The 27,705-nt window shown below is 44.6% G+C and overlaps 5 protein-coding genes across 7 annotated transcripts; 3 read left to right on the top strand and 2 right to left on the bottom strand.

Annotated features, from left to right (window-relative positions):
* The first annotated feature begins 254 nt into the window (after nucleotides 1–254).
* Nucleotides 255–1,903, top strand: cnpy4 (canopy FGF signaling regulator 4). Of its 2 annotated transcripts, XM_085905515.1 has the most exons (6): nucleotides 255–394; nucleotides 518–644; nucleotides 765–861; nucleotides 959–1,081; nucleotides 1,473–1,590; nucleotides 1,661–1,901. In XM_085905515.1, exons 1-6 carry the CDS (start codon nucleotides 286–288, stop codon nucleotides 1,735–1,737), a joined length of 651 nt encoding a protein of 216 aa, XP_085761641.1. In that variant the 5' UTR covers nucleotides 255–285; the 3' UTR covers nucleotides 1,738–1,901. The 2 variants fall into 2 exon arrangements, with proteins under 2 accessions (XP_085761641.1, XP_085761640.1); XM_085905514.1 differs by having other exon boundaries at nucleotides 1,473–1,903.
* A 538-nt stretch (nucleotides 1,904–2,441) lies between these two features.
* Nucleotides 2,442–11,275, top strand: ntn5 (netrin 5). Of its 2 annotated transcripts, XM_085902624.1 has the most exons (8): nucleotides 2,442–2,484; nucleotides 3,474–3,553; nucleotides 7,500–8,893; nucleotides 9,282–9,470; nucleotides 9,706–9,855; nucleotides 10,354–10,404; nucleotides 10,629–10,709; nucleotides 10,785–11,275. In XM_085902624.1, exons 3-8 carry the CDS (start codon nucleotides 7,510–7,512, stop codon nucleotides 11,255–11,257), a joined length of 2,328 nt encoding a protein of 775 aa, XP_085758750.1. In that variant the 5' UTR covers nucleotides 2,442–2,484; nucleotides 3,474–3,553; nucleotides 7,500–7,509; the 3' UTR covers nucleotides 11,258–11,275. The 2 variants fall into 2 exon arrangements, with proteins under 2 accessions (XP_085758750.1, XP_085758739.1); XM_085902613.1 differs by lacking the exon at nucleotides 2,442–2,484 and having other exon boundaries at nucleotides 3,429–3,553.
* Nucleotides 11,276–15,475: 4,200 nt separating this feature from the next.
* cfap184 (cilia and flagella associated protein 184) lies at nucleotides 15,476–18,115 on the top strand. Its single transcript, XM_085933129.1, has 3 exons — nucleotides 15,476–15,964; nucleotides 16,285–16,635; nucleotides 16,776–18,115. The coding sequence occupies exons 1-3, from the start codon at nucleotides 15,617–15,619 to the stop codon at nucleotides 17,067–17,069; spliced, it is 993 nt and encodes a 330-aa protein (XP_085789255.1). The 5' UTR covers nucleotides 15,476–15,616; the 3' UTR covers nucleotides 17,070–18,115.
* ccl36.1 (chemokine (C-C motif) ligand 36, duplicate 1) lies at nucleotides 17,292–18,219 on the bottom strand. Its single transcript, XM_085933144.1, has 3 exons — nucleotides 18,008–18,219; nucleotides 17,826–17,937; nucleotides 17,292–17,737 (listed from the first exon to the last, which is right to left on the bottom strand). Exons 1-3 carry the CDS (start codon nucleotides 18,075–18,077, stop codon nucleotides 17,644–17,646), a joined length of 276 nt encoding a protein of 91 aa, XP_085789270.1. The 5' UTR covers nucleotides 18,078–18,219; the 3' UTR covers nucleotides 17,292–17,643.
* A 113-nt stretch (nucleotides 18,220–18,332) lies between these two features.
* Nucleotides 18,333–27,656, bottom strand: tbc1d14 (TBC1 domain family, member 14). Its single transcript, XM_085933116.1, has 14 exons — nucleotides 27,167–27,656; nucleotides 25,645–26,347; nucleotides 24,260–24,383; nucleotides 22,619–22,743; nucleotides 21,928–22,010; nucleotides 21,734–21,851; nucleotides 21,548–21,654; nucleotides 20,894–20,974; nucleotides 20,744–20,832; nucleotides 20,555–20,626; nucleotides 20,326–20,454; nucleotides 20,134–20,243; nucleotides 19,354–19,612; nucleotides 18,333–19,288 (listed from the first exon to the last, which is right to left on the bottom strand). The coding sequence occupies exons 1-14, from the start codon at nucleotides 27,213–27,215 to the stop codon at nucleotides 19,232–19,234; spliced, it is 2,106 nt and encodes a 701-aa protein (XP_085789242.1). The 5' UTR covers nucleotides 27,216–27,656; the 3' UTR covers nucleotides 18,333–19,231.
* Between the last annotated feature and the right edge of the window lie 49 nt (nucleotides 27,657–27,705).

Below are 27,705 nucleotides of genomic sequence, written 5' to 3' on the forward strand. Positions count from 1 at the left end.
CACTCATAAAATGCTTTGACAAAACTGACAAAACAACATTTTCAAAAGATCGGAGTTTGGTGGAGCAAGTACATACATTGTACAAATTGAAACTGTTTTTGTTTTATAAAAACACTGTCATTTTGAATTGTAAGAAAACGTGAACAGTAGAGGGCGATAAAGCACTATCACACTGCCGTTAACAGCAGCAAGAAGAAGAAGAAATCCGCTCGCATATATCCGCATGCGCAGTTTCACTTTCGGTGCCGATGTGGCTCTGGGAGAAATAGTCCAGTCCACCAGGGGATGCCAACAACGACGATGAAATTTGTCCCTGTTGCAGCGTTTTATTTGCTTTTTTTCCACGTTTTGATTCGAGCAAACGACGACAACAGACTACCGAGTAAATGTGAAGGTGAGAAGTTGCAGAATGTTTAGTTAACGACCGCTAAGTAGCGCTATTAAACCCTAAACCCTCCATAAACGTCACACTAAAAGTCAATAAGTTGTTATAACAGAGCTTGTTTGCGTGCTCCAGTGTGTAAACTGCTCACCGTGGAGCTCCAGGAAGCCCTGCGGGGAAGCGGCCGCTCCAAGGAAGTCCTGGAAGTGGGAGAAGTGCTGGACACTGGCAAGAGAAGAAAAACCATCAAGTACAACACCTCGTACGTCCAATATCGCGCTTCGAAATCTGGACAACATGATGAAGACAGCTCAGTATCACTATAAAGCCCTTTTGAAACATGACTTAAATTGAAATATGTTTCCCTAATGGCTCTTTCCAGGGAGACCCGTCTAATGGAGGCCATCGACAACATATGTGAGCGCATCCTCCAGTATAGCGTTCACGCAGAGCGGCCGGGCAGCCTACGCTACTCAAAGGTTACCTTAACTTACTTACGAACACTAACTCGGAAGTCTGATTTCTACGTGCACGACAGTGCTCATCTCCTCAAGACGCCTTTCTCATGTGCTTCAGGGTTCCAGCCAGACCATGAGCACACTGAAGAACCTGGTCCACAAAGGTGTGAAAGTTGAATTGGGCCTACCGTACGAGCTGTGGGACGAGCCCTCCGTGGAGGTGACGGATATGAAGAAACAGGTAGGTTAGGTGACCAAAATCTATTCGAACAATCAAATGAATAGAGCAGGAATGTGCCCAAAAAAATGTGTGGCAAAGTGTATTTTGCCATTTCACGAAACATTTTTTGTTGTTGCTAGTATTAGCATTGGTGACAGGAACGCATTGGATGTTTTTAACATTACTGAGAAGTTGGATAGGAATGGAATGAACATTTGTGGCTAATTTAACCATTTTTGGCTAATGTTAGCATTGCTGACAGGTCAACATTTTTGGTAAATGTTAACACACTAGAAAAGGGAGGGCATTGAGAAAGTGAACATTTTAATGAGAACATTACGGAACATGTGGTGAACTTTCATTCACTCCAGTTAGTCACAAAAGAAAAAACCTAAACCCAATCCCTCTCCAGTGCGAGAACATGTTGGAGCAGTACGAGGAAGTGGTGGAGGTGTGGTACTTCCACCATCAAGACCAGAAACTGGAGGACTACCTGTGCGAGAGGCGTGTCCTCGGAGCAGACGAAAAAGGTCGGACACACCCCGAGTCAAAGGTTCCTTCTGTTCCATCTGTCCACATGTCTTGTTTTTTCTGGTGCAGAATGTCTCAAGGAGGTGTGGAAGGGAGATCTGGCAACCAGCGGAGGCGCAGAGACAAGACTTGCTGACGAACTTTGACCTGCAGAACAGTGTCAGCACGCGTTTTGTGTAGCCTGCGCCCCCTGGTGGACGGACGATGCGCTTCCTCAAATATTTAATGTCTTTTAACCTTGTTTGCCTCATGTATTTAGTAGACACCCACAAATGCAAAATGTACAGTTTTTACATCTGAAATAAATTCTTAGAAAAAACAAGAACATGCTTTTATTTTTGCGAGAACAAGTTACATTCAATTGGGTTTATTTATTTATATTTAATCCACTTGTGTCACACTAATCGTAAGTAAAATAGCCACTGGAGGGCGCCACAGGTAAAGATACAGACTCAAGTGCTCTTGACTTGATTTATTAACGTTCTTTACATAGAAAGTGGAGATAGGCTACTATTCATTCACGAGGCAACAACAACATACTAAGTAATATTCAAATAATATTAATCGTAAATATAATATTTGTTTTCCCCATTTTTCCAATGATAATAGAGGTCATCATTCCAGTGTGAATTTACATAGGATGGAAAGTAAAGTTCGATACCCTAATTATCATGAATAGTCGTCATAAATAATGACATTATATTTTTAACATAACTCAGCGGATTTAACTGAGCCCTTGACTGGGTGCCTTTAAGTAACTGACAAACATATATGTAAAAAGTAAACGTTAATGAAATGCATTTATTTCTATTTTGTGAAAATAGTAGACGTCATCGGAATTTTGGGGTGTATTTTTGTCTTTCGAACCAAATGCATGACCACCTTCCTCTCAGGTAACAATACATTTCTATACTACGTTCTTTTCCCCCCTGCAGCAATAAAGCCAACAAACCAAATCACACGATAAATACTTTGACGATGACATAATGAAGAGCATGCTTCGCAATTCGTTATGGTTTTGCTCGTACTTGGCTGCAGGCTGTAAAGTCTGCCAACTTGAGGCACCTGTCATGCAGGGAGCGAACACCTTTCCATCGGAACAAAGCTCCAACTTGTATTGTGTGCAGCTTTTGAATGAAACTTGTGATTGTTTGTGTTGCTTTATTATTGCACTTGTCCCGCATCCAAGCATAGCATTCGTTAAGTGCGCTGCAACTGGCAGACACGCACATGCATGCGTGAAAAAGAAGAAGAAGCGCACCTGGGGAAACATTCCTCCGGGGGAGCCATCAATCAATTTTATGGCTTTCTCGGGGGAAACTTCGCTCCAATCAAGTGTTCCCTCCCGACCTCCACCTTCCATTTCCATCTGTATCAGCTTTGCTTCACATCTGACAACCATCTTGTATATTGCACGCCGCCAATTAGTTTCCGATTCCACTGAGGGCTAATTGGGTCAAAGAGTGACGATAACAAGATAAAACCAACGGCAAAAAAAAAAAAAAAAAAAAAGAAAAACATTTGCTGGAATTTCCTTTTTTAAATAATACTTTTGCACAACCTTAAAAAAAAAAAGTACAGCAAATGTATCGAAACGAGTAATGCAAATGTCAAATAGCGGCTTGACCATCAATTTGGTGTCTCACAAAGTGGAAAAAAAAAAAGTAAAATGTTTTTTTTTTCTCAGAAAGTGGAAAAGGGCCACAACGTTCAAAATAAAACTCCTTTTAGTGCTGATAATAATTTTAATAATAACAGCATGAAGTTGTTCGGCTGCATTCGTTCTCCTTTCAACTAACTTCTCCTGGCAATCTCACTCCCCTTCTTCCTCGCTGCTCCTCCTCTTCCTCCTTCATCTGCCCCCCCCCCACCCCTCCGGCAGGCCAGCAGGCAGACGCGCGAGCCGAGACTGGATGTGAGGACACTTTGGTAGGAGAAGCGCCATCTCGGAGGACGCACATGGTGAGCGAGCACGCACCTTTGCCTTCAACTTTTTTAGTAAAATTATTCTATTTATTTACCAAAACGAGTTAAGTCACGCCTTTTTTTCCAACCAAAGCAGAGTAAATGATAATTAATTAATTAGGTTATTTATTACCAGCCAGTCATTATTTTATTGATCAGTTATACTGCTGCAAGATCTTGTTTATTGCCTACTTTAATTAGGCCTAAAAGCAAAACCTGCACACACCCCCAACCTCCAACAAGTTTTTCTGAATTTTTTTAAACGAGTTAAGCTCCGTTTAAAAAAAAAAAAAGCCTAATAATAAAAGGGTTTCTGCTTCTTACGATTTATGAGACTGATTACTGGAATAATTACCAGCAATCAATATAAATGTCATCTTCTGTAATGACCTTGTATCTTGAAATGGCGCAGCTCTGCAAATATTTTACTTCCAGGAACCGAACAGATTGCGGCAAATGTGCGCAATTAGCGGCCATAATTGACACCATCAAGCTGCTTTTATTGTTCTAGCCAAAAAAGTTGATCGAACCGCAGAAAAAATATTTGAAATAAATAAATAGACCAATAAAAGACTTTTCACATGATTCACTTTGATGTTCAAAACCTTGCACGATGTAATGAGGTTTCTTACTTTTCCCTTCTCTGTCTTGAGGGATTAATGCGATTTAACAAGACTTTATGTGATTGAATGGGGCAAATGAATAATGCTGTCGTCATGAGCTCATCCAAAAAACTTCTTTTATTATCTCTTGCCAATAGTACAAAACCCACCAGTCATTATTTCATGAAGCTTTTTAAGGGGGGCAAGGATTGATGATCTATCCGAATTGGGGGGCCTTGGCAAACTTTGTTTTATTTTGTTTGTTTTTGAGGATCTGACACAAAATGCATGTATGAGCCATGAGTAATCTTGTGGGCAGCATGTGGATTTAATTGATACACACATGCATATACACGTAGCCTACACGTTCACCAGCGTGCCTCATCCTTTGGAATCACACTGATTTCATTCCCATCTGTTTTTCAAGATCAACATGTGAAGCCTCCATGGGAAGCCAACTTGATCGTATGCCTGTAGAAAAATGGGGCGGGGCGGGGGGGGTGCGGGCACGGTTTGGGATTGACAGAAAGTTTGCTTTTAAATCTCATCAAGTGGTTGACATGTGGTATTGTTCAAAAATAAACCACATAGATGACTCCGGTGGCGGATTCTGTGGAGCGGGGAAGGAATAATGTCAAATGAGGGCCTGGATTTAGTCAAAAGCAGTGGTTTGGAGTCATCTTGTGGGGTCTTGGTGACATGGAATAGAAGTGGGTCAAGTGGCTCAAAGAATACTATTGTTATTTATAATTACATGAATACAGTATATATAATTTTTTTTTTTTTTTTTAGAATCAATTTGTCCCAGGAAGTCATTACTATCCACGTCTTTGATGTTGAAGTGAATCGAGGAGCTTCATTTAAATAAAAATAGTGCTTTGCAGCCATCCCATGGGATCAACTGTTAATTGGCAATTCAAACTTGTTAAACATGAGCAACCCGTGTAAATAATAACCAGAGCATGATATATTTTTTCTAAGTCAAAATAAGACAGAAAAAGAATTCATTTCGATTGTTACTGGAAATAACAATGTCTCGTTTGTTTTTCCTTTGATAAATCCCAAGTCCTAACAACAATAGACTAAAGATACATGCTGGGCGCTAATCCACTTTGTGACACGTCTAACACTAAAATTAGATTATTACACCAAAAATGAAGCAGCTGGAATTCGCTCCGTGTGGAATAACACACACACGCACGCACACACACACACACACGCACGCACACACACACACCGGAATGTGGTTTGAGAAAACAGGCTGCAGTGTTGTATTTCTGAGGACAATTGCAAATTAACAAAGGTGTCAGAATGGTTACATGTGCCAACAGATGTGGTGCAGCTTCGACTTTGTGCACGTAAAATCAATTCTTACACTCCGCACTTTTAGACCAACCGCACGTAACTTTGACTTCGCCTCCGCCCGAGTCGCTGAAGGCCCATGACGAGGAATTTTAAAATGTGTGAGACTCATCTGCTCACTAGAACACACCCCGGACACACTGGAGGGCAAGCTGGCTGGAGAGCAAGACAATTAAAAAAAATAAAACAGATCAAAAAGTTGAAGTGTGTGTCCAAAAAGAAGCATGTGATCCATTTATAATCATGAGCCATTTAGCTAAATTAGCCTTTTAAAATACTATTTACTACCCCACAAACACATTTAAACTGATTAAAACATATTTAAATGTATTTAAAAACCACTTAATATTGCTAGTTCTCAGTCCCTCAATTTTCTAAATAAGAGGCACGGTGTGCTTGCTTCAAATTATTATTTTGTCACTCCTCGTTGAAGTTTACTGTAAAGCCGACATAAAAGAAGAGAATCAAAATTGCCTATTTAAGCATCAAAAAGTCCAAGAAAGCCATATTATTTAGTCGGCTATCTTAGAAAAACCTCATTGAGGATCTAACGGAAATAAATATCAATCTTATTGTCTTCATAAACCTTCAAACAAATGCTACTTTAACTCACACGGAGCTGTATCACATTCAAGAATTAAATATTCACAAACCACAATGTTCCAACACCCCATAGTCTGCTAGCTTAATGCTAACATACACTGAAAAGTAGCCTAGTTATTTTACCCTACTGTTTACTAGCTGCTAATAGAAATTAGCATTGAGGTCATTCTAAACCTTCAAACAAGTCCAATTCTCTACATTTAAACACCAAAGTTTTCCCCAATCTTTGCTAACTTAATGCTAACATGTAAAACGGCTTAGCTGTGCTAATGGAAAAATTATGAAAAGATAGTCATTCGAAACCTTCGAAATAGTGCCAACCCACACATAGCGGTAGAAAAGAATGTGTATTTTTATATGGCTAGCATGGTGGTGTCCAGGCTGTAAACATACCCCCAGGTTGTCAGCACGGATTCTCTCCAGCCTCACATAGTTGGATCAGAAGATCAACCCCCCCCCCCACCCGCAGTTGGAGATGTTGAAGTCATCACGACACTATTTCCTCGTGTCAGCTGGCGGTTCTACACACACAAATTGTGTTCTTTGCGTTTCTTCCGTCCTGTGTGTGTTCTACGGGTCGTAGGACATAGACAGGTGGATGTCCTTTCAGGGTTGGTGATCCGCTTCCTGAGCCAGACCGTCCCTCATATTTTGCTTGCTAATTGAGCGTGATGACGAAAGGGGGGGACAGGTTCTCGGCCCCCGCTGACTTTGCTGTCAGTGTCAGACGCTTGTTAGGACGCCGTTAATCTTGTAGAGAGCGAAGGGACCAGGTGATACACGAGCGAGGGTCGGAAATATAATCTAGAGGAGAAGCGAGGTGACGGAGGAAAGAAACTAAGAATGGAAGATCATCTGAAGAGGAAATCCCTTTTGGGGTTTGTTGTTAGTATTGACTAGATTCCAAAAGCGACTCTCGAATGGATAAATTCCTGACAGTTGGATGAATTATACTCGTCACCAGATGGAAGAAGCAGGAAGGAGATTTGGTCTCACTAGAGACAAAAACAATTCGTGTTTGGGGGCTCAAGTAAGATTTCCATCTATAAATTATTTTCCCACAATGGCGACCGTGACCGCCGCTTGTATTGCGGCTCCAAAAGATTTCAGGCAGCGCACACCTCGACCCAATCGCACGCTTGCGGGCGGCGGCGTTTTAGAAAAGGGAGAGCCACAGATACGCTCCGGCTCCAGCTGTCAGACATATTTTTCTGCTCATTTCAGACTTCGAGCACACCGGAGCAGTTTGGAGATTCAGGTTCCTCAGTTGCACTGATGCTATCTTGTATTTTTCTTTTTAAAAAAGACGACTTTCACCAAAACCGGTGACCCTCAAGCGACGTCTTCTAATGTTGTCCTTTTATTGTCCACCACAGGCTGGATGACATGATGTTCCGGATCTTTTCCCTCCCCCCTCCCACCTCTCCCTTTCTTGCTTTCCTCCTCCTCTATCTTCTTCCTCGTCCTCTGCTCTTCTCCTCGCTGTCCCACGTCCCGCTGAGTTGGGCTTCGCCTCACGATCCCTGCTACCACCCGGACGGCCGTCCTCGCCACTGTCTGTCCGAGTTCATCAACGCCGCATACGGGGTCTCGGTGGACGCCAGACGCTCCGTCCGAACTTTTGACGGCAACGTCACCACCTTGACGGATCTTCACAATCCTCACAACCTCACCTGCTGGCAGGCGCAAGGGGGTCAGGACAACGGGGACTGGGTGCTCACCGTGCCCCTGGGTCGGCGATTTGAAATCACCTACATAAGTCTGCAGTTCTGCTATCATGGAGAACCGTCCGACCCGATCTCAATCTCCATCTTCAAATCCATGGATTACAGACACACTTGGAGGGCGATGCAACATTACTCCAGCGATTGCCTCGGGGATTTTGGACTCCCCTCCCAGACGGTGGCCCAGACCAGACACCAGGAAACAGAACCTCTGTGCTCCGATCCTCGACCCTTGCAGAGGCAGAGGGGCGGTATGGTGCTGGCGTTCTCGGCCCTCGACGGCCGCCTGTCGTCTCCAGATTTCGACTACAGTCCCACTTTACAAGACTGGGTGACCGCCACAGACATCCGTGTGGTCTTCCATCAAACATCCGCCGGCGCAAAACTGAGCTCGAGCGTGAAGGACGATGAGGAGGGTCGAGTTGTCGATCTCCTGAGGTGGAGTTCGGGCTATGCCGGTGATCCGATTGGCAACGTGCCTTCCTTTAATAACGGGGCCACAACAAACTCTGAAATGAGCACGCAGAAGAAAACAGGCAAGCTTCGAGGGAGAAGTCATCACAAGGTAGGAAACAACGTGACCAGTAAGGAAAGTGGGGACACTTACAGCTCGGAGCTTGCGATGAAAAAGGATGAGAGAGCTAGAAAGCTTGGTCGTAAGAAAGACGGCGAGGAGTGGCTCCTTTGTCCAAACGGTGACTGTAACTGGACAGGACGCCAAAGAGCGGCCAAGGGACGAGAACTGAGAAAACGAAGAAACCATCCCAACATCCAGCAAACCTCCAGAAGCCTTCAGCCGGCGGTGGCGGCATTACAAGCTCCGCCTACCGTAGCCCCCCTGCCTCCTCTGGCCCTGTCGGACTTGCAGGTAGGGGGTCGGTGCAAATGCAACGGACACGCTTCCAAGTGTCGACGTGACGAGGCGGGGCGGGCCCTGTGCGTGTGCAAGCATCACACGGCCGGCCCGGATTGCGACGTGTGCGAGGACTTCTACTTTGACAGACCCTGGCATCGAGCCACGCCCACCCACCCAAACCCTTGTGTGGGTGAGTCATACCTCGCAGGTTGTTATGGTGACAGGGGAATACGATTGTAATCCCTCCACAGGTGGTCGAGGACATTACAAAGCCGCCGGTACATTTTCAATAACTTCCCAATCACGTAACAAGCGGATTCAACACTAGCTGCACAGTTTAAGTGACACCCATGTAGCTAACGGCTAGCCAGTTAGCAGCTAACAGCAGCCAACTCTACACCGATTGGATGACTCCCATGCCCAAATCGACAAGCTAGGCCCCTGCCTTTTAAAGCCACACACAAAGTCACAGATACTACAGTGTCAAACCGCAGTGTATTTGCTTACCGTTGTATCTTTCTAAAATAGTCCGCTAGCATAACGGCTAATCAATTGAAAGCATTTCCCCTTTTCTCCAGCGTGCGAGTGCAACGGCCACTCCAACAAGTGCCGCTTCAGCATGGAGGTGTTCCAGCAGTCCGGACGACGTAGCGGCGGCGTGTGCCTCAAGTGTCGCCACCACACGGCCGGACGCCATTGCCAGTACTGCCACGACGGTTACACCCGGGACCAAAGCAAGCCGTTGCACCACCGCAAAGCCTGCCAACGTCAGTCGCTACAAACGCATGCGTGTTTCTTGGACGAAATGTAAACGAGTGGGCGCAGTTATTCGTGACCCGCCTTCCACCTGTAACACTACTGTGACCCTTTGACCTTTCTGGTTGAACCCCAACCCCCTCTCATTGATTTGGTTTCACAGCTATAACCGGACCCCTGAGGCGTGACCATGACTGCATTGAAAACAGTCTGAATGATCATTGACCCCCGTTCTCCCCCCCCCAGCTTGTCAGTGCCATCCTCTCGGAGCGGTGGGCCGATGGTGCAACAACACGTCGGGTCAGTGCCTTTGCCGACAAGGAGTGACCGGCCTCAGGTGCAACCACTGCGCGCCTGGATACAAACAGGGCACGTCGCCTCTACGCCCTTGCGTCCGTAAGTGGATCTGGCCGAGCACAACCTGGCATCACCTGTCACACGGCTCAAAAACAGGCCCAGACTCATAACTCTGACAGCGAAAGCTCTGCGTGAAAGAAAACCTTGTTTGTTTTTACTGCCAGACGAGGGGGGGGGCTAAGTATAGCATCCATTAGCCTCCTGCAGGGCATTTAACTGTTCGCCTGACTCTCCTCACTTGTCAAGACAGACATAAAGAGATAACACAAAAAGTCAGCTAGCTTAATGCTAAAATAACGCGATAGACGGGAAGGTTAGCGATTGGGTAAGGGGGATGTTCCATGTCACGTGGCGAGTTGTGACAGATAGGACCAAACCTGGTGTGGTACGTGATTTTACAAGAAGCCTGGACAATGTATGAAAGGATGACTTGCGACTTTACAATCTGAAGAAGTCAACATCCGCGTGAGGTTTGTTGATCGTAAAAAAAAAAAAGACCCCACACAAAAACCTGTCTGACAATTTTTATCCTCGCAGGGATTCAAGAGATTGCTCCAACTCCAGTTTTTCAACCTCAATACGGCATCGGTGAGTAACAGTACAATTAAGCCTAAATTCATACGGTCTGATTTTTTTAATTGGATCATGAGACTTGACCTCAAGAGGCTCAAGACTCTTCGGGAATGTTTGGGTACCGCTCGGGAAGGTCATCTGTTGGTCACCGGATACTCTGATGACAAATAGAAGCAGCCGCATTGTCACTAATGAGACGGCGTGTGTGTTGTGTTCATGTTATCTGCCACTGGCCATAGATGAGGAGTGTGTGTCCCACTGCCAACCTTCTCAGGGCAAAGTCAGGATGAACTTGGACACGTACTGCCTCAAGGACTACGGTCGGTTGCTTCGTTCGAGCCCTCGCTCCATTTGACTCGGCCAGAAAGTGACAAAGGTTTGTATGTGTGTGTTAGTGCTGAAGGTGCAGGTGAGAGGGATGGAGCGTTCGGGTCCCTGGTGGCAGTTTTCCATTTGGGTCCAAGTAGTCTTCCGTACGGGATCCGCCACGCGGATCCGCAGGGGCCCCCAGTCCCTTTGGGTCCCTGACCGGGACCTGGCCTGCGGCTGCCCCGCTCTCCACGTGGGCCGGACATTTTTGTTGATCGGGGCCGACGAAGGCGAGAGGGATCGGGCGCCGGACGAGAGGAGGTTGGTGGCCGATCGCTCCACGTTGGCCCTCCAGTGGCGGGAACACTGGAGCCCCAAGCTGAGGGGCTTTCGCGGGCAGGACAAGAGGGGCCGCTGTGCCGATCGACCCCCCCACCAGGACAGGAATGTGTCAGAACCGCAGACGGGATACATCCCCCCTCACCTGCTTGCCGAAACCGACGGCGGAAGCTCATCTGGCGAGGCCTCGACCTTGTCGCCACAACACAGTCACTCATGAACAAAGAGCATCCAGTCTTATTTTCCTTTTTTTTTTTTTTTAACGTTCTTTGCTTTACCACCACTTTCCTGCTCTTGTCATAAAGTTAGTTTATTTGATCTCTTTGCTTCATATTTATTGTGATAATAATAATAAATCCAAAAAGAAGCGAGTGATAATGGATGGTGCATGCAACTCACAGAGAGAGCAGGGAAGAGTGATGTCATTATTTGGGCGTGGCTACTTTAGAGTGCCTCGTTGTCCTCTTTGTGGTGTGGTATATTTGAATTTCTAAACCAAAGTCAATCACGCCCATATTTGGGCATCTAACCTGCCGTCATGGCGACTGCTTCCATTTGGGAGTCAAAACATCATCGCCCAGTGAGGATATGTGTGTGTGTGTTACATAAAGACAAATGGGAGAGCTCCTTTTTTGCACAGCGGCCATGTTTTGGAAAAGGCGGCTTCCGATTGGCTGCCTGGTCATTGGCAGGAAGCGACAAAGTGCATGTGGGTCAGTGTGTGCACAAGCATGTCTGAGAGGCAAACTATCTGCCCTTCAGTGTGTGTGTGTGTGTGTGTGTGTGTGTGTGTGTGCGCGCACCTGCCACACTGGGTCTGCAGGAAGCACCTGTCAGCGGCCGTCTCCTCTCGGCAGCGCCTGGCGACATGAGCGTTTGATCCCCCCCAAAGTCCCCGAAGGCACACACTTACACAGACACTAACAGACAACTTAAGCCTGGCTGGCGCGGACCGTGCGCGGCCATGTTGTTCACACATCTCCCCACGCACAAAAACTACTGGACGTTCATATAAAAGGATGGGAAAAAAAAAAAAAAAGTATTATTATTATTATTATGGTCGTGTAGGAAATTGGGAGAAATTCAACATCAGTATTTATTGAATATTATACCCATATATATTAGAATATTATACGAATACAAAAGGCAGTACATAAATACAAATTAAATGTAAGACAAGATGAAACATAAATATATAAAAATGTCTTATGTGGTCCAGTTAAGAAAAGAGAAGCCAATTGGAGATGTTTAAAGGATAATTCATATTAGCATAACAAGAGTGAAACAAACAAAAGTGTATTCATTTTCAATGAGCTGGATTAATTGTAAATGTGTTTACATTTCAAAAGTCGATTCATTTTTATAAAACATTTCTATGGGACAATTTTTTTTTTTTTATATGCACAGCAAAAATGCACAGCGGGTACCGTGTAGAGAAATTCTTCCGAAAATAAACGAGCAATTTTAAATCATGAACGATGAATATTGAAGGAAAATTTGATGTGTAAAAGGACAATTTCAAAACAATGAATTTTAAAAAGAGGAGAGTGTATTGAGTTTGGCTGTAGCAATACAAAAATAAAATGGATCTATAAAAAAGGACAATTTAAAAAAAATGAATTTTAAAAAAAGGAGTGTATTGGAGTTTGGCAGAACAAAATGTGCACAGATGATGATGTCATTTGTTCTGGGGGCTGATGGTGTGTGGCTAGAAGTTTTAAAATATGGTTTACATTTTTTTTTTTTAATTGGAGCATCAAGGTCAAAGCTGATTTTTTGTTCCCCCCTCTTTTTTTTTTTTTTTTGAGCTGCCATAGGGACCCGGCTTCTGTTAACCTGGAAGGCTGAGGGTCAATCCCCGCCATCCGCAGCCATCATGCCGCCACGGCAACACAATCCCGCTCAGATTAGGACTAATGGAGAGCAGCCAGGCCTCGCCACAACATTCAAGCTTTTTTTTTTCTACATTTCATCAGCTTGTGGAAACACCCGAAATTTTTCATTTTCTCTCTCAGAGCACTATGCAAGTTTTTTTCCGTTGTGTTGAGCCATAAAAAGATTTACTCTATATAATTGACTGTATGTGCTTTAATATACGAATTATATTAAATCAATTTCTCGATAAAGGTTTGTTAATTTATTGTTGGTGGCCTGGCTTTGTTGTACTTCTCTGCGGCGCTGGCTTCACATTCGAGGGGACTTGTGTGATTTATGGCAGCAGGGGCAGCAAAGTGACGTTTTTTTTTTTTTTTTACTTGAAGTTGTTTGAATTGGGAGAACTGGGGGCAGTCATCAAAAGGCGAAAGACTCAAGGGGAGGGGAAGCGAGTAACATTAACCCGGCACGTCCAGGTGGTGGACAAGTACAACGGCGTGTGTGTGTGTGTGTGTGTGTGTGTGTGTGTGTGTGTGTGTGTGTGTGTGTGTGTGTGTGTGTGTGTGTGTGTGTGTGTGTGCGTGTTTTGACGATGAACTCCGTCTAGTTTGATTTGAACCGAAACCAATGCGATTTCAGGCTCCAGAAGGTGACCTTTGACCCTTTTCCCAACATATGCAAAGTTTGATTTGAACACAAAACGCAGTTCACTTCATCATAATAATCAAATCAAATTCAAGTATCAAGAGAGCTGCAGATAAAATGGAAGAATGTTATTTCAGCTCATTTGCATTTTCTTTGGACGTCAGGTTACTTTTCATGATTTGTTGATACTATCATGTTGGATGTCTTCAAATGATCACGCTGTTGTCTCACCGATGGTGGTCTGACATGTGGGTGGTCTTGTGGTCAGTGTCTGTGTCATGTGGCAGAAAGATTTTACGCTGCAGGTAGCACGCACACACACACACACACACACACACACACACACACACACACACACACACACACACACACACACACACACACACACACACACACACACTCATTGGCAGCGTCATGGCGCTAAATGATATTTCTTCCTGCCACTTGGAAAAAAAAAATACTATACAATGCTTTTTCCTAAATGTTGTTGTTTAAATGGTTAAATAACTACTTTTTAAGATTTGAAAATATTTCATAAAACACAATATGACACAAATAGCTTCTACATAGTGTATTAAAGATGCAGAAATATTATTTTGTCAATATAGAAGTAGATTAATCCTTCTCCCCTGAACTACATTTTTTTTAGTTGAGGAGTGAGCAAGATTGTGGCTCAGGAGGACACCAAATGACGGTACTCCCCAAGCACCAACGTGAGCCACCGTGTCTTTTTAAAGCTACATCTCAGATTCGGTGTCATTTTCAGCGCTGCGGTTAGAAGTCGGAACGTCTAGACAAGTCCACCGTGTGCTTTTCCGACTAACTATATGAGGAGTCGTTGGGAACTCAACATATATGGAGCAAATATGTTTTTTTTTTTTTTTTTTTTTTTAAACGGATGACAGGATTTTTTTTCGTAGAGGCTGTCAAATTTAAAACCAGCATATAAACAGTACAACACATTCGCAAAAAGTCACAGCAACAAAAAATCCAACTGAAACCCATGTCAACTATTTTTTTTTTTTAAAGGGAGAAGTATTCAAGTGATCATCATCGCTTCACCACTGCACCCAATCAATGACATAAAAATAAACAGGGGAGGAAAAAAAACCCAAATAAAATAAAATAAAATAAATAAATAAATAAATAATCTATTAAATGGGCCCATCAACAATATCAGCCATATAGGTTTTAAGTTGCTGAGTGTAAAATCTGTGTAAAAATACATATGAATTAAGAATACCCTTGTAAAATGCCACTAGACAATATTAGTTATATATTGTTTAACATTTAATTCGTCTTGGACAAAACATGTAAGAAACACACACAATTTAGTTCGTACAATTAAATTCCCGTTGAACTACAACAGGTTTTCCAATAAAATATTATCAGAGATACATAGAAAATATAAATTAACATTATAAATCTCTCTAGCCTACGATCTCAGCTCAAATTTTTAGGTAAGAAGATCCAACATAAGTACCAACATAAATGAACTCGGTATAACGTGAAAGAATTCCATCTCAAGAGCAACACAGCGAAATTAAGTGAAGACGAAATAAAATATTTTTAAAAAAGAATTCATTACTGCCTGGTTAGTAATAAAGCATGTTTGGGCCTATTAGTCAGAATGAAATCATTACCAAAAATATTATTAGTAGAAGAAAGAGTAATAATAGTAGTGGAATCGGTAGTGGTAGTACGTAGTCGTGGTGACTGACACCAACCAAGAGATGGCTATTAGAAAAATTAACTTTCAAAATATAAGGTTAACATAAATAAGTCAAAATAAGGTCGAATAACAACAACAAAATGTTCACTATTTGAATAATGATTGATCAATCGCCGTGTTAAATATTGTTTTTTAGGATACACTGCCCACCCGTGGCCGTCTTTTGTCAGTGCAGCCTGGCTCGTTACCATGGCAACTGAAACAAAACTCAACTGCAATTGCTTGACTAGTGCGCGAGTCCTCTTACTAAACAAACACGATTATAAAGGATATCTTTAAGATAAAAATCAATGTCTACTGGACCAGCGAATTTTTTTACGAAGTGAGATGCAGAAAGACACAGGCAATGTTGCTCTTCAACCCAAAACAAATCCGATTCGTGAAGATCTTAATGGAGATGTTGAAGACCTCAAAAGTGACGCCACGCTCCTCTTGCAGGAGCTGGAAAAGGAGAACCAAAGAGTGAGCCGGCGCAACATGGAGGTGCAAGCACAGCTGGCCATCCACTTGAGGAGGACAACCCCCCATGAACAAGATCCCGAGGCGGACAGGAAGGAGTACCAAGAGTGCCTGGAGCGCCTGACGGAGCTGAGGAAGCAGAGGGCTTCACAGATGGAGAGAGCTCGACGAAACGAAGAGGAACTGAAGCTTAACAACCAAGAGGCGCTCAATGAGGTAGCAAGATTAAAAGTAGCTCGAGGTGTTTTCGTCAAATCAATTAGTAACAACTACAATCCTAAAACCATTCAATTCAATTAAAGGGGTTTATTGGTTGTTATTAACCAGACTATTGTTACTTTAGCGCCCCAAATTTTTTTTGTCGCCATCTAGCGGCGAGGCTTTGGTGTACAATTTATGAGTCGTTTATTTTATTTTATTTTATTTTTTAGCGTTGTTTTTACGTTGCATTTCATCTGCAGAGCTTGAAGAAAATACAAATTTCTGAAGAAAAACTATTTATACTTACGACACGTGACCTTGGTGTTTGTTCTCAGGTGGAAATTGAATGGCGATGTCTGTTGAGTTTGAAGAGGAAGCTAGCCGTCTCGCTACTGAGAGAACATTTGTCTCCGGGAGTGGTCCGAGCCAAGGTGGACGCCTCGCTGGGGTCCGAGCAGCTTCGTCGCCAAGAGCTGAGGAAGCTGCGTCTAATCCACGCTGCAGTGGAGAACCGGGTGGTCCGTCTGGAGGCGAAGCTCCTCGAGGAGGAAGAGGAGGAAGGGCGAGACCTCTTGCAACGGCAATTTAAGCACCTGCTGGCCCAAAGGATGCAGCAGAGGAAAGCGGACGAGCGTAGGAGTCAAGAGGCCTCCAAGCTCCAGAGGAACATCAAGCGTACATTAGAGGTTCAAAGACCGTGTAGCTTAATTCTAACAAACAACGAAAAATGCCGGCTAACAAATAACTTTAACAAATTTGCACAAACCATTGAGCAGCACAAGTAGACAGACAGAACAATACTCACGAGTGTCTTCTCTTCTCACAGTTGCTGTGCAACATAAAGGAGAAGCTGCACTGGAGTCAAACGGAGGTGCAGACCAAGCGGGAGCAGCTGGCCCAGCTGGAGGTTGAGCTAACCTCCAGGAGGGACTTGCTGTACCGGACTAAGCGGGCCAGCAGCGGCCTACAGAGGGAAAATGTGGAGCTGAAGCAGACTCGAGGACTTCTAGGGAACACCCTCCTCTTGTGGGACTTTGGGGTCACCATGGGCGATGCCCAACGACTGGAGGACAAACTGGAGAAGCTGAAACGTCGGCGGGAAGAAATTGCTTCAGCATAGTTCTGTTTTAAGCAGTGGTCCATTTTAGTTGAATTCATACCTTGACCACACTTCAGACTCATCAGAGATGCTGATTATTAATCGTATTGACGTGTGCGGATTGCTAGAGATGCGTTTTGTTCATGAAACTTTGTTTTGCTCATAACGATCTATTGAAGAATGGAAAAGTTCTATTCATTATTCATATCATTTCATAGAATAGTTGAAATGAAGGGAAACTGATTTACACGATTAGTTTATTGGAGCTCCATTGACAAATCACATAAGCACTCTCAAAGTTGGCATTTTCATTGTTAGCCAGCAGATGGCAGCATTGTCCAATAAAACACGTCAAGCGCAATGTCAGCTTGTTATCAAATCTAAGATTTGTCACATTTAAAAGCGCAGTTCATTTAAATGCTTTGATTTCCTACAACCAATGAGACTAGATGGATTCTCACTTAAAAAGAGAAGTGGACTAAAACATGGCCAGGCGCACAAGGACTTCTTTTTTGTTGTTTGTGACAAAAGTAAAGCAGAATAAGCAAGTGGAGATGAGGCGTTTCATAAAAATGCAGGTTGGCAGGCGCATCCTTCAGAAGGTGGATTCGTCCAGATACTTCATGATTTTCTCCACCCAGGACGTCTTCGGGTTGGCGCAGATGCGATAATTCTTCTTGGTCATCAGTCTGCCAAGGATCGACAACATTTAAAGATGCATTCATAGTTGTAAAAAAATAAATAAATAAATAAAATAAAATAAAAAAATCAACTTACATGACTCCTATTGAGGAACATTGGTTGTCAGTCAGATAATATGACTCGAAGTGTTTGGGGCTCAACTTTCTTGGGTAGTAGTCAAAGCAGCATTCTCGAGGATTGATGGAATCTGGTAAACGAAAGCAGAATGACGTGTGGCTCGAAGGAACGGGAAGGCAAAAAATTTGTTTAGGTCTCACTGTTGCCGAAGACGGCCGAAAGCGTCACAGCTGCCAGACAGCAGAAGAGAAAAATGTGCATGCTCCTCATGATGTTGCCTTGCGGAGATCTGAATGATGAAAACAGTCACGGTGTTTCTGAAGAAGCGTTACATTTCTATATATATATACAACACGGGACTTTCTGCAGCGTGGAAGAAGGGTGGGCACTTGTGGTTTTGACGCGACTTTGACATGCTTCCGACATCAAAATTTCCACTCTGCTTTTTAAAATTGCAACGGAAACCAAAATGGTACACGTGTGGTTGTCCTCATATGTCAATCAGTGTGCGATATAACAATTAAAATATTTGCAAGTCCTTTATTTGGTCAAATGACAAAGTTGGTTGCGCTCCAACGGTCAGTCCAAAGCAATAAAAACCCAAACCTGGAGAGGACAGCAAATGAAAGACAATAAGAGTGCAATCAAAGTTTACATTCAATTCCGTGGATCAAACGAGCCATTGTCGCATGTAACAAAAAAGATTTTCAGAGGGGTGCGTCTCATTCTGGAAAAACTACTGAACACACACACGGGGTAAAAATACACATCTCCAAACTGAAGAGAGCCGGAGGGATGACATGATGCACCCGAAAGGCCCAATGTGCAAAAAAGTGTTATTGCAGTTCTGTGGTGGGTTGCTGTGCTTGGGGTAGTGCAAAACCACACAGCTTTAAAAAAAAAAAAAAAAAAAAGAAAGTAAGAAAGAAAGATGTTTCCTGTTAACCTACAAAATTTCATCAAATTGAACAATGGTCCAAAAGAAGAAGAAAAAAAAAAATGATACCCCAAATTGTCACCGCCGAAATGGAAACAGCTTCAAGGAAAAGTGCAAGATCTTTACCGTAGCAGTTGAGATGACGAAATGAGTCCGACAGGACCTTTTTTTTAGCCCCTTTCAATAAACACACACCTCACACAAAACAAACACGAACGAGCTGAAATGCGGAACGAAGTGGTAAGTTACGATACGTCGCGGGGAATATTGAAAGGCAGCTTCTGACCTCGTTTGAAGAGGACATGTAACATACAAGAACCGAGTGACAACTGGCATGGTGGTGGTCCCATGGGGTCCGGGAGTGTGTCGTCTTGCGGCTCTCGACTTGGTGAAATAAGGCACCCCTGCTCCGTTACTCACGACGTAGCTCCTATTAAACGACTCGTGTTCCGTCTTTTTTTTTTTCCTGCTGCATTTCCTCCGCGCTTCAGCACTTCAGAACCGGACTGCCTCGCTCCGGATCTTTTTGTAACGTTTGCAGAACCTAAAAAGGACACAGTCTTGTCAATATCATCATAAAATAAAATAATATAAAGTGTGTTGGCCTACCTGCGCCCACTTCCTGTTGCGGCTGGTCATGTGGACGGCGGCGATGTGCTGGAAGAGCTGCTCGGCGGGGACCAGGTCGGGCAAGCGGGTGAGGAATTGGGCCATGTGAATGAAGTCCATGTTGGTCAACACGTCCTGGAAGAGGCGCAGCAGGCCCAGCGCCGTGCGGAACAGGAACTCATCGCCGTCTCGGCAGAAGACGTCCCACACGCGAGACGCCAGGTCCAGTGGGAGAGACTTACTGTACAAGGTGAAGATCCTGGAAGGGGATTGGATTTTACTTTGTCAAGTATCAAAAATTGTCCTTCCAAAAAAAAAAAAAATCCGTATTGATCGGCCCTAATATTTCAGTGCCCGTGGGCGTTTTGATTCTTCGAGTCGAATCGAATCGTTTGTGGCGGCGGGATGTATGCAAATGGAGTATGTTTGTATGTTTGTATGTAAAAAATTATGAAAATATCAAACAGAAATCCAAATGTGTAGTCAAACAAGTTCAACTTGAATCATTGGAGAGCATTTTAGTTTCGCCCTACAATTTCATCCCAAAGCCAAACACTGAGTTATTCTACGAAACGGTCATGTTTGATGTGTGAAATTCAAAACGGAAATTTAGGAAGTTTCAAAGTGATACAAACCCCCGCTGACACCACAAACAAACATTTCCTGTTTTCACAGCAACTCAAAAGAGGCGCCTGAAGGCAGACGCCATGAGAATGTCACATCAGGGCGAAGCATTTTCAAGTCAAAGTATTGAGATTTTTTTTTTTTTAAATGGCTTACCAGTCGATCAAATAAATATCGGGGGTCAGGTTGTTCTTCTTGAAATGTGCAAAGAGCTTTGGTAGGTTTTCCTCAAAGAACACCTCAAATGCAGCAAAGTAGGTCAACATCTGCGGGTACAGCAAAAGAACACGTATGAACACAACGCGTCGCTCCCGATTCAATGGTCAGCTCGTTTTGGCGTGCACCGACAAGGCTGTGGTCCACGCGAAAGAAGGCCATCTGACAAGGTTTGTTGAGTAGGTTTGCAAACGCGATGAAGGCGTCGGCTGTGTCCAGGTTCAGGATGAGCACTGCCGCTATGAATGACATTCCCTGCACCTGCAAAAAAACAAAAACAAAAAAAAAAACACAACCACCAAAAGTCATCAAGACTTAAAGGAGACAGATCCTCAGTTGAAGATGGCAAGGTGCCACTTACATAGCCGACATCGGGCCGGTAGCAGGTGTAAGCTCCCAGAATGCTGTGCAGCACGTCGTGATAGGGCCCGCCCTTGACGATATACAAGACAGAAATGATGCGGTCACACGTACGGGCCAAAAAAAAGCGCCATCCAACCCCCCCCGCCCCGAGGGTTGGGGGGGGGGGGAGCTTGAACCTCCCACCCACCTGCTGGAAGATGCACAATTGGGGGAACGTTCTCGAGATGTCCAGCTTGATCAGCTCCAAGCTTGACTCGCGATTTGACGAGTCCGCATCTGGGGGAGGGCAGCAGAAATGTCAAATCCACCGGTTTCGGTGTGACTTGTCCGTCCCTACCTTGGCTTTCCGTCTCTGGTGCGCTAGCTGGTGTGCTCTTCCACTTTTCTTTGGCCCGTGCCAGACAGATGTTATAAAGTTCTGCAGGGGGACAGATAACAAGGACGGTCATTATGGTGATATGGAGCTAAAAATGTACTGGGCGGATTTTTTTTTTTTTTTTTTTTTATCAGTCTTTGATCAATAAATCTTTTGGTCTGCCTCTGTGTGGGGTCTGGTAGCAAATGGCCAGTGAGATTATCTTCTAGTAGATCTGACAAGGCTCTGCATGGTCTCGCTCACTCACTCACTCCCTCACACTGAGAATGACTGAAAGATTTTGGAAAATATAACGTCCTCTTGCCATCTGTTTTTTTTTATTTTTGTTTTTTAACAAACAAAAACAATCTATAAGACTAAAGTGTAATTGTACATACACCGCAGTAGGTGGCAGTAGTGCTTACATATACATTTTTTTATCTTCAGATAAATGGATGGCCTTCAAATAATTGCTGTTACGGACTAAAAAGCAATAGCAATAAAGTTATTATTTGCCCGAAATTGATCTATTTTTCTTGTTTGTTTTCTTTCATGTTAATAAGGTTGCGACGTTATGCAGAGGTGTACAAATGATGCTTTTTATAATCGCCATTGTCAATAACCGAGCACCAGTACCATGCGTGATGTTGAGTTCGTTGCCCACGGCCAGGCTCCACACTTTGCCTCTGACACTGGGCGGGATGCCCTGCCACCACAAGTCCCTCACTCGCCGAGACGTGCACCTGCGGGGTGCGGAGGTGAGCAAAGAGGTCAAAGGTGATCTCGAGTGACTACGAGCTCAATGACTCTTTGGTGACTAACATGGCGCTCCAGTTGGGCAAGATCTCCTGGTTCCAAGTCTGAGCGGCCGAGCCGATGCTCTCCTCCAGCTTGCAGCGCTCTTCCAGCTGCTTCTTCCTCTTCTGGGCTTCCTTTAGCTCTACAACCGGAGAGGCATGGTGAGACACGAGGGGAACGGATGCGAGCGAATATCAAGTGTTGCGAGATCACGTTACCTCGCTTCTTGGCCTGGGCCACCATCTCTTCGTATTGCTGCCTGTGTTTCTCGGCCTCCTCGGCCGGCTTGGCTGGAAGGTTACTGGAACGTGATTGTACACGCACAGTCATTGGCGAGCAGGTAGGCCAAGTCAAAAATGTTCTAGGCACCCCAACTATCAGAATTTTTATTGATATCTGTTTGCCTCATAGCTACTGCTACACGCTGAAAATGACATGACAGTGCCAAGGGGCTCGGCTTGTGAACGTCACATGACCAAACCTAGAAAATTCATATTTCACAAGTGCATTAATGTCTTTAGACTGGTGAGGGCGCATACAACATAAAGACATTTTTTGACTTGACTTCTGCTTTAAGGTAGGTTAGAATTGCAGTTAAAATTCATGCTAATTCACATAAGCATTTGTAGGGTGTTTTCCATGCTATGTTAGCACTAGGTTAGCAAAATGGCAGTGTCTGCAATATTTTTGAATTTTTGTTTAATGTGTAGTCTTACAGCTCTATAGAATACTTTTTATAAAGTTCACTGTAGTGTTCTGAGTCCACAAATAAGGGTGGTGAGATTTGTCTAAGGACAATAAATACATCAAAATGGGAAAGAATGTGAGGAATGCCAAGATAAAAGAGACACACTGTGTAAAGTGAAACTGATAATAGCTCAAGACAAACACGGCGGCGCCTTTACGTACGCTGGTCTGTCCTCCAGTATGAGAGCGGTGGTGGAGAGCGGCTCAAAATCCAGGTTTTTCCTCACATTCTGCCTGGGGGACGTCAGATTGCCGTGTCCAGCTCTGCCAGTTTTGGTTTCATATTCCTGAGAGAGAGAAAAAAATGGCAGACTTTCTGACCTTGAACATTTGACAAGAGCGGTGAGCAGACAACGGGCGCTAGCCAATCACATATCGGCTACTGTAAATAGGTCAAAAGCAATACGATCGCACGCACGCACATCTGTGTACGCACGCTGGTTAATAATGCAGGCAAAGTGACCGGCAAACGGCTTTGAACGCCGACGCACTCTGAACGTGCTCGTGATGGACGACTGATGACGTTAGATAGATTTCTTTTTTTTTTCTTAGGCTATGAGAGGCAAGAGCACAAATCTAAGAGGAGTGGATTTTAATAATAGCCATAAAAGCCTTCAGAGGCACTAAGGGCGAAGGTGCAGCCAAACAGTAAATAGGAGCCTGCCGCACTTTGACACCAACACGTGGAACGATTTTTCAAAACAAAAACAAGCCGCTGTTACAGTGACATCACATTCACGTGAAAATAATCCAAGAAAAGGCTCCTAATAACACCGTGCGAGCCAAATGCTTTTCTTTCGACAGCCTTGTGAGTCATCCACCTGCTCCCTATACAAAAAAAAAAACAAAGCACCTTCCAGGAACTCAAAGGGGCCATTGTTTGAAATCAGAGGCATCCTTTCCGCCTCCCTGTCGAATAAGCAAAAAGACAACCACAAGGCTCACTCACCATGAACGCAGCCGTTCCGCGCACGACGACGACACTCCTCCGTTGGGATGGGGGGGGGGAGGATTGAGCTGCAAGTGTGCGTCTTGGCCGAACATTAGCTAAACGCCATAGCCGCTCCCGAGGGGCTCGCTACTGGCGCCCGCGAGGACCGGCGGACGCGGGGCACGGTGACACGGTCGAGGGACACGCCCGGCGTCGGAAAAGATGCAGTCGCATGGCGGCCCACCCCCCGTTTGCGCGTCTCCCTTCCCCCGCCTGTCTAAAGAGGGATGCTCACGCCAGCTGCTCCGCGTCGGATCTGGAGCGAGCGCTGTGCGCGCGCGTGCGTGCTTTTTCCACCGCACTGAAACGCCGTCGGCTCGGACAGCCTTTCAAATCGATCCCAGAGAAACAGATTGTCAAAAAGATAAAAAAAAAAAAAAAGGAGCAAGACCAAAGCATGATTCTGCTTTCTTAATCAGGAACGGTTGTGCAAAGTAACATCTTTAAAGTAGCGGCACAACAAAAGGCTTGAAATCTGAATCCTTTGTCAACCGATTCCTCGGGGGGGATATGAGGTTACAGTGACGGATCAAATTGTGAAGCGCGAGCGTGGATGTTCGTCGTGAGTCTTTTGATGCCGGGGTCGAAGGGCGAGATTAATTCCTTAGCGCCAGACACATCCGTAAACAAAAGTGGCCCAAAAAAATAAAATAAAAAATACAGTGTTGGTGGAGCTCTTCAAAGAAAACTAATCTCATAATTTCACAGCTGACAAAGTCCTTGCATAACTATGTGAGCTTATCGCTAGCAAGGAGTCATAAAAGCACTTAGCGTTTATCATGGCAATAAAGACGTCCAAGCTTTCGAGTTACCTTTTGTATTCTTTTGGGGTCTTTGATGGGCACCTCACGTGGTGGCACCTTCCCGAACAGCTTCCATCCAGCGTCCCGCTGCTCCACTGAGTGACTGTCCTTCACTTTCCTAGCAAAGAGACTCCTGAAACAACAACAACAACAACTTATGTGAGATAGTACACCCTCAAACTTAATTGTCAGTTCGCCTTTTGACCGATCACAATGAGAAAGTTTGGCCTGATGGCAGCAGTTCTTCTCAAACGTGCAGATTTGAGTAAGGATAATACGCAGTCAGAATAAAACTGCCTCAGAAATTGTCATTGAAGTGATCAATGTCTGTCTTTTTGTTGGGCTAAGCGACACAAAGCCAGACACGTGACTTTTTTTTTTTTGTTGCTTTCACGTGCGCCGCAGAACAAATGTTGACGTTCGGGCAAGCTGAAAGGCGGCGGCCGCTTCCGAGTACGGCAGTAGGAAAGTCCAGCAGTTGCTGCCGCTTCGCGCCGCACGAACGCGGAGACAAGCTGTGACGGGCGAGAGTAGGCCAAATACACGCCGACATCAAAGCGCTGCTGGAGGCCGCTACAGTAAATCCCCAACAATAGCGTTTGAAAGCCGGCGGTAGTCGCCACTTCATCGACTTGTGAGTAAATCACAGCGAGTGACAAACCGATAAAATAAACCCAAAATGTCCTCCTACCAGTCAAGATACAGAAGAAGCGACGGGGCTGTCATCTTGCTCTGACGCGGCCTAACAGGCTCAAATGAGTCTACCCAAAAGTTGTCAATTCGGTAATGGGTGCAGAACCAGAGGTGCACATTCCATAGTTCTTGTCCATGCAGTGAAATGTCTTGAAGGAACATTTCATTCCTAACAGCTCCACCCTTTGCAGTGGGAGGGTGGAAAAGTCTGAAGGGCAGCGAGAGAATTTGTAACTTTACAACGTGAATGACTGATAATAGCACAATACACTGGACGGGAAGCGTGGTGAGGATCGTGAACTCGGGTCACCGGTGGACCCCCGTCAGAACAAGTCCAAAAGCAATAAATGGTGCTTCTAAACATACCAGGCGAGTGGAAAAAGATTTGCGCTGATTAGGCCGCTGCACTAAGATTAAAATACATGAACAGGGTGCTGACTTTGGTTATTTAGGGTGCACGTGAACCGACACTTTAATAGGATTCCTTCGTTATTTGCTTTGCGAGCGTTGCTGCTTTGTGTGTTAAAGGAGCAGTTCAATAAAGTTCACGGTCAAATGTAAAACGGAGAATTGCATTGCCTGTATAGCTGCTATTAGCTTGATGCTAACATGCACGGATGCATTTGGAACATATTCCCCCTCAAAGAAATAAGATTGACTTTATCCTGAATTTACTAGTCTAATAAAAAAAAAAGACTTACCTCTTGAACAAGCTGCTGAGCGATCCAAGTTTCTTTTGCCTGCCATCCTCTTCTTGTCTCATGTCTCCAGTGGAGAAAGCTTGGAAGCGACCATCGAGGTCCTTGGAGAATACCGGCAACGAAGCAAGCTCCACGTCTGAGAAGGGAGCCACGCAGCCGTCGTCCGTCTCTAAGGTGACGATGGCGCTCGAGTCGGAAGTGACGGTGAAATGCACGATGTCCTCGTTGGACACCGAGAGCTCCGTGCTCATGCTGGACACGCTGCACACGGAGACGTCGTCACTGCGGTTTAAGGTTCGGTGGCCAGTGGCGGAGCTGGGCAATCTGAGGCCCGGGCTGAAGAAGCGGGTGGTATCGAAGCCGCTGCGCGGGAAGCTGGACGACTTGGGCACGCCGTTGCCGTCGGAGGGGTCGTCATCTAATGTTAAAGTGGCGGGAGAGTCTAATCCGGTGAGATCCGGAGGGTTGAGCTCCAATGTTGGGATGCCAGAGTCCTGGGAAGTCAGACTGTGACTGTCTAGGTCGTGACTGAGCTTCTGTGGGGTGTTGTGGAAAACGGAGGTTGAAGGGGGACATGATGTTGATTCACTTTGCAGCACCGTGCTCAGATCATAGATGGGACGCTTGGAGATGTCGTGATGACTGGAGACGGACAAGTTTCTTACTGCGCAACCATTCTCCACGATGACTCGTCCGGAACCACCTGAGAAATAGACATTTCCGATTAATGTGGAGCAATATGATGTCATATCTATATTTTGGCGTAAACTTAGCCTCTCATAGATTAAATCTGACATTGGTTATTGTAATTCGGATTTATTATTTATGTAACAAAACACACAAAGATAAGACCTTGAAAAATTAATTGGCAGTATTAGGGGTAGGGAGTAGGTCGTGAATAAATTTTCCAAATTCACTTAGCTCGAACGGATGCCAACATATAATGGAAAATACTATTGACAAGCTAACACTTAGCATTGATTTGTGGTGTTGAAACCCTTTCAGGAATATTTTTCAACATGTAGACAGACAATATTATAACACACAAGCCTCTATTCTTTATCTTTTGGAATTTAAAAAAGTCCCTAAAATAATATATTTTACGAGCTTTTTAATCGAGCAATATTATTGTACTGTATAAAAACGAAACCATACAAGAAAATAATCTGCTTTTATAGTGTAATTTCTTGGGCTGTAGTATTGGTGCATTGGATGTATGACAACAGCTGGAGCTTGCAGCCGAAAGTAGCTTCTTACGAGTTTATCCATATTTTTGTATGGATTTGTATTTTTACGGTCTATCCTGTTGTTTTCTTTTCAATTGGATTAATGCAGTGAGGATTCTTAAGTAAAATAACGATTAAGGAGCTTTCAACACACATCACGTGCATTGCACTAAGCTTAATACAAGAAGTCTCTGGATGTTTACTTATTGTTAAAGTATATTTAAAAAGAACAGTGGTGTTGTCAGTGTAAACAAAAGCGTCGCAGGAAGGACAAGTGTGTGTTTTGGACAACCTACCAACGGGGCTCTCCGTCCGACCACAGTCACAGTGGGTCGGGTTTGCCATGGGGGCCGCTCGAAGCTACAGGTGGCCAGCAGTCGTCCGCGGGCAGCATCGCTCCATGGTGATGCGGAAACCACTATCACCTCCCCGAATTCTCCTCAATGCAGTTTGATGTGTACAAACAAGACCACCGCGAGGTCATTTAGCGACGGAGGGATGAAAAAAAAAAAAAAAACACTTGGAACGGAACTCGCTCGCTTTTACGTCCACTTGTCTTTAAGCCGATCCTCACTGGGAGCGAAGCGAGGTTGCACCCTCTTGAAGAAATATGAACACCTCCCCGGTGTTTGGTCGGCAACGCGAGTAGTGGAAATGAATAAGTTTAGTCGGTTTAGTTTTCATCTTGTACCTGTCTTGCCTGTTTCCGCCGCCATTTTAAAACAAACTTGCGACGGGTTGTAATCGAGCCCGGAGTGTTGACGTCGGATGGAGTCACCTGTCCACACCACAGACATAATCAATCGACCTCTTAAATACTCATTTATTATATATT

The sequence above is a fragment of the Syngnathus leptorhynchus genome, chromosome 2 (genome assembly GCF_054491065.1).
Source record: "Syngnathus leptorhynchus isolate UIUO chromosome 2, UIUO_Slep, whole genome shotgun sequence".
NCBI classification, from domain to species: Eukaryota; Metazoa; Chordata; class Actinopteri; order Syngnathiformes; family Syngnathidae; genus Syngnathus; species Syngnathus leptorhynchus.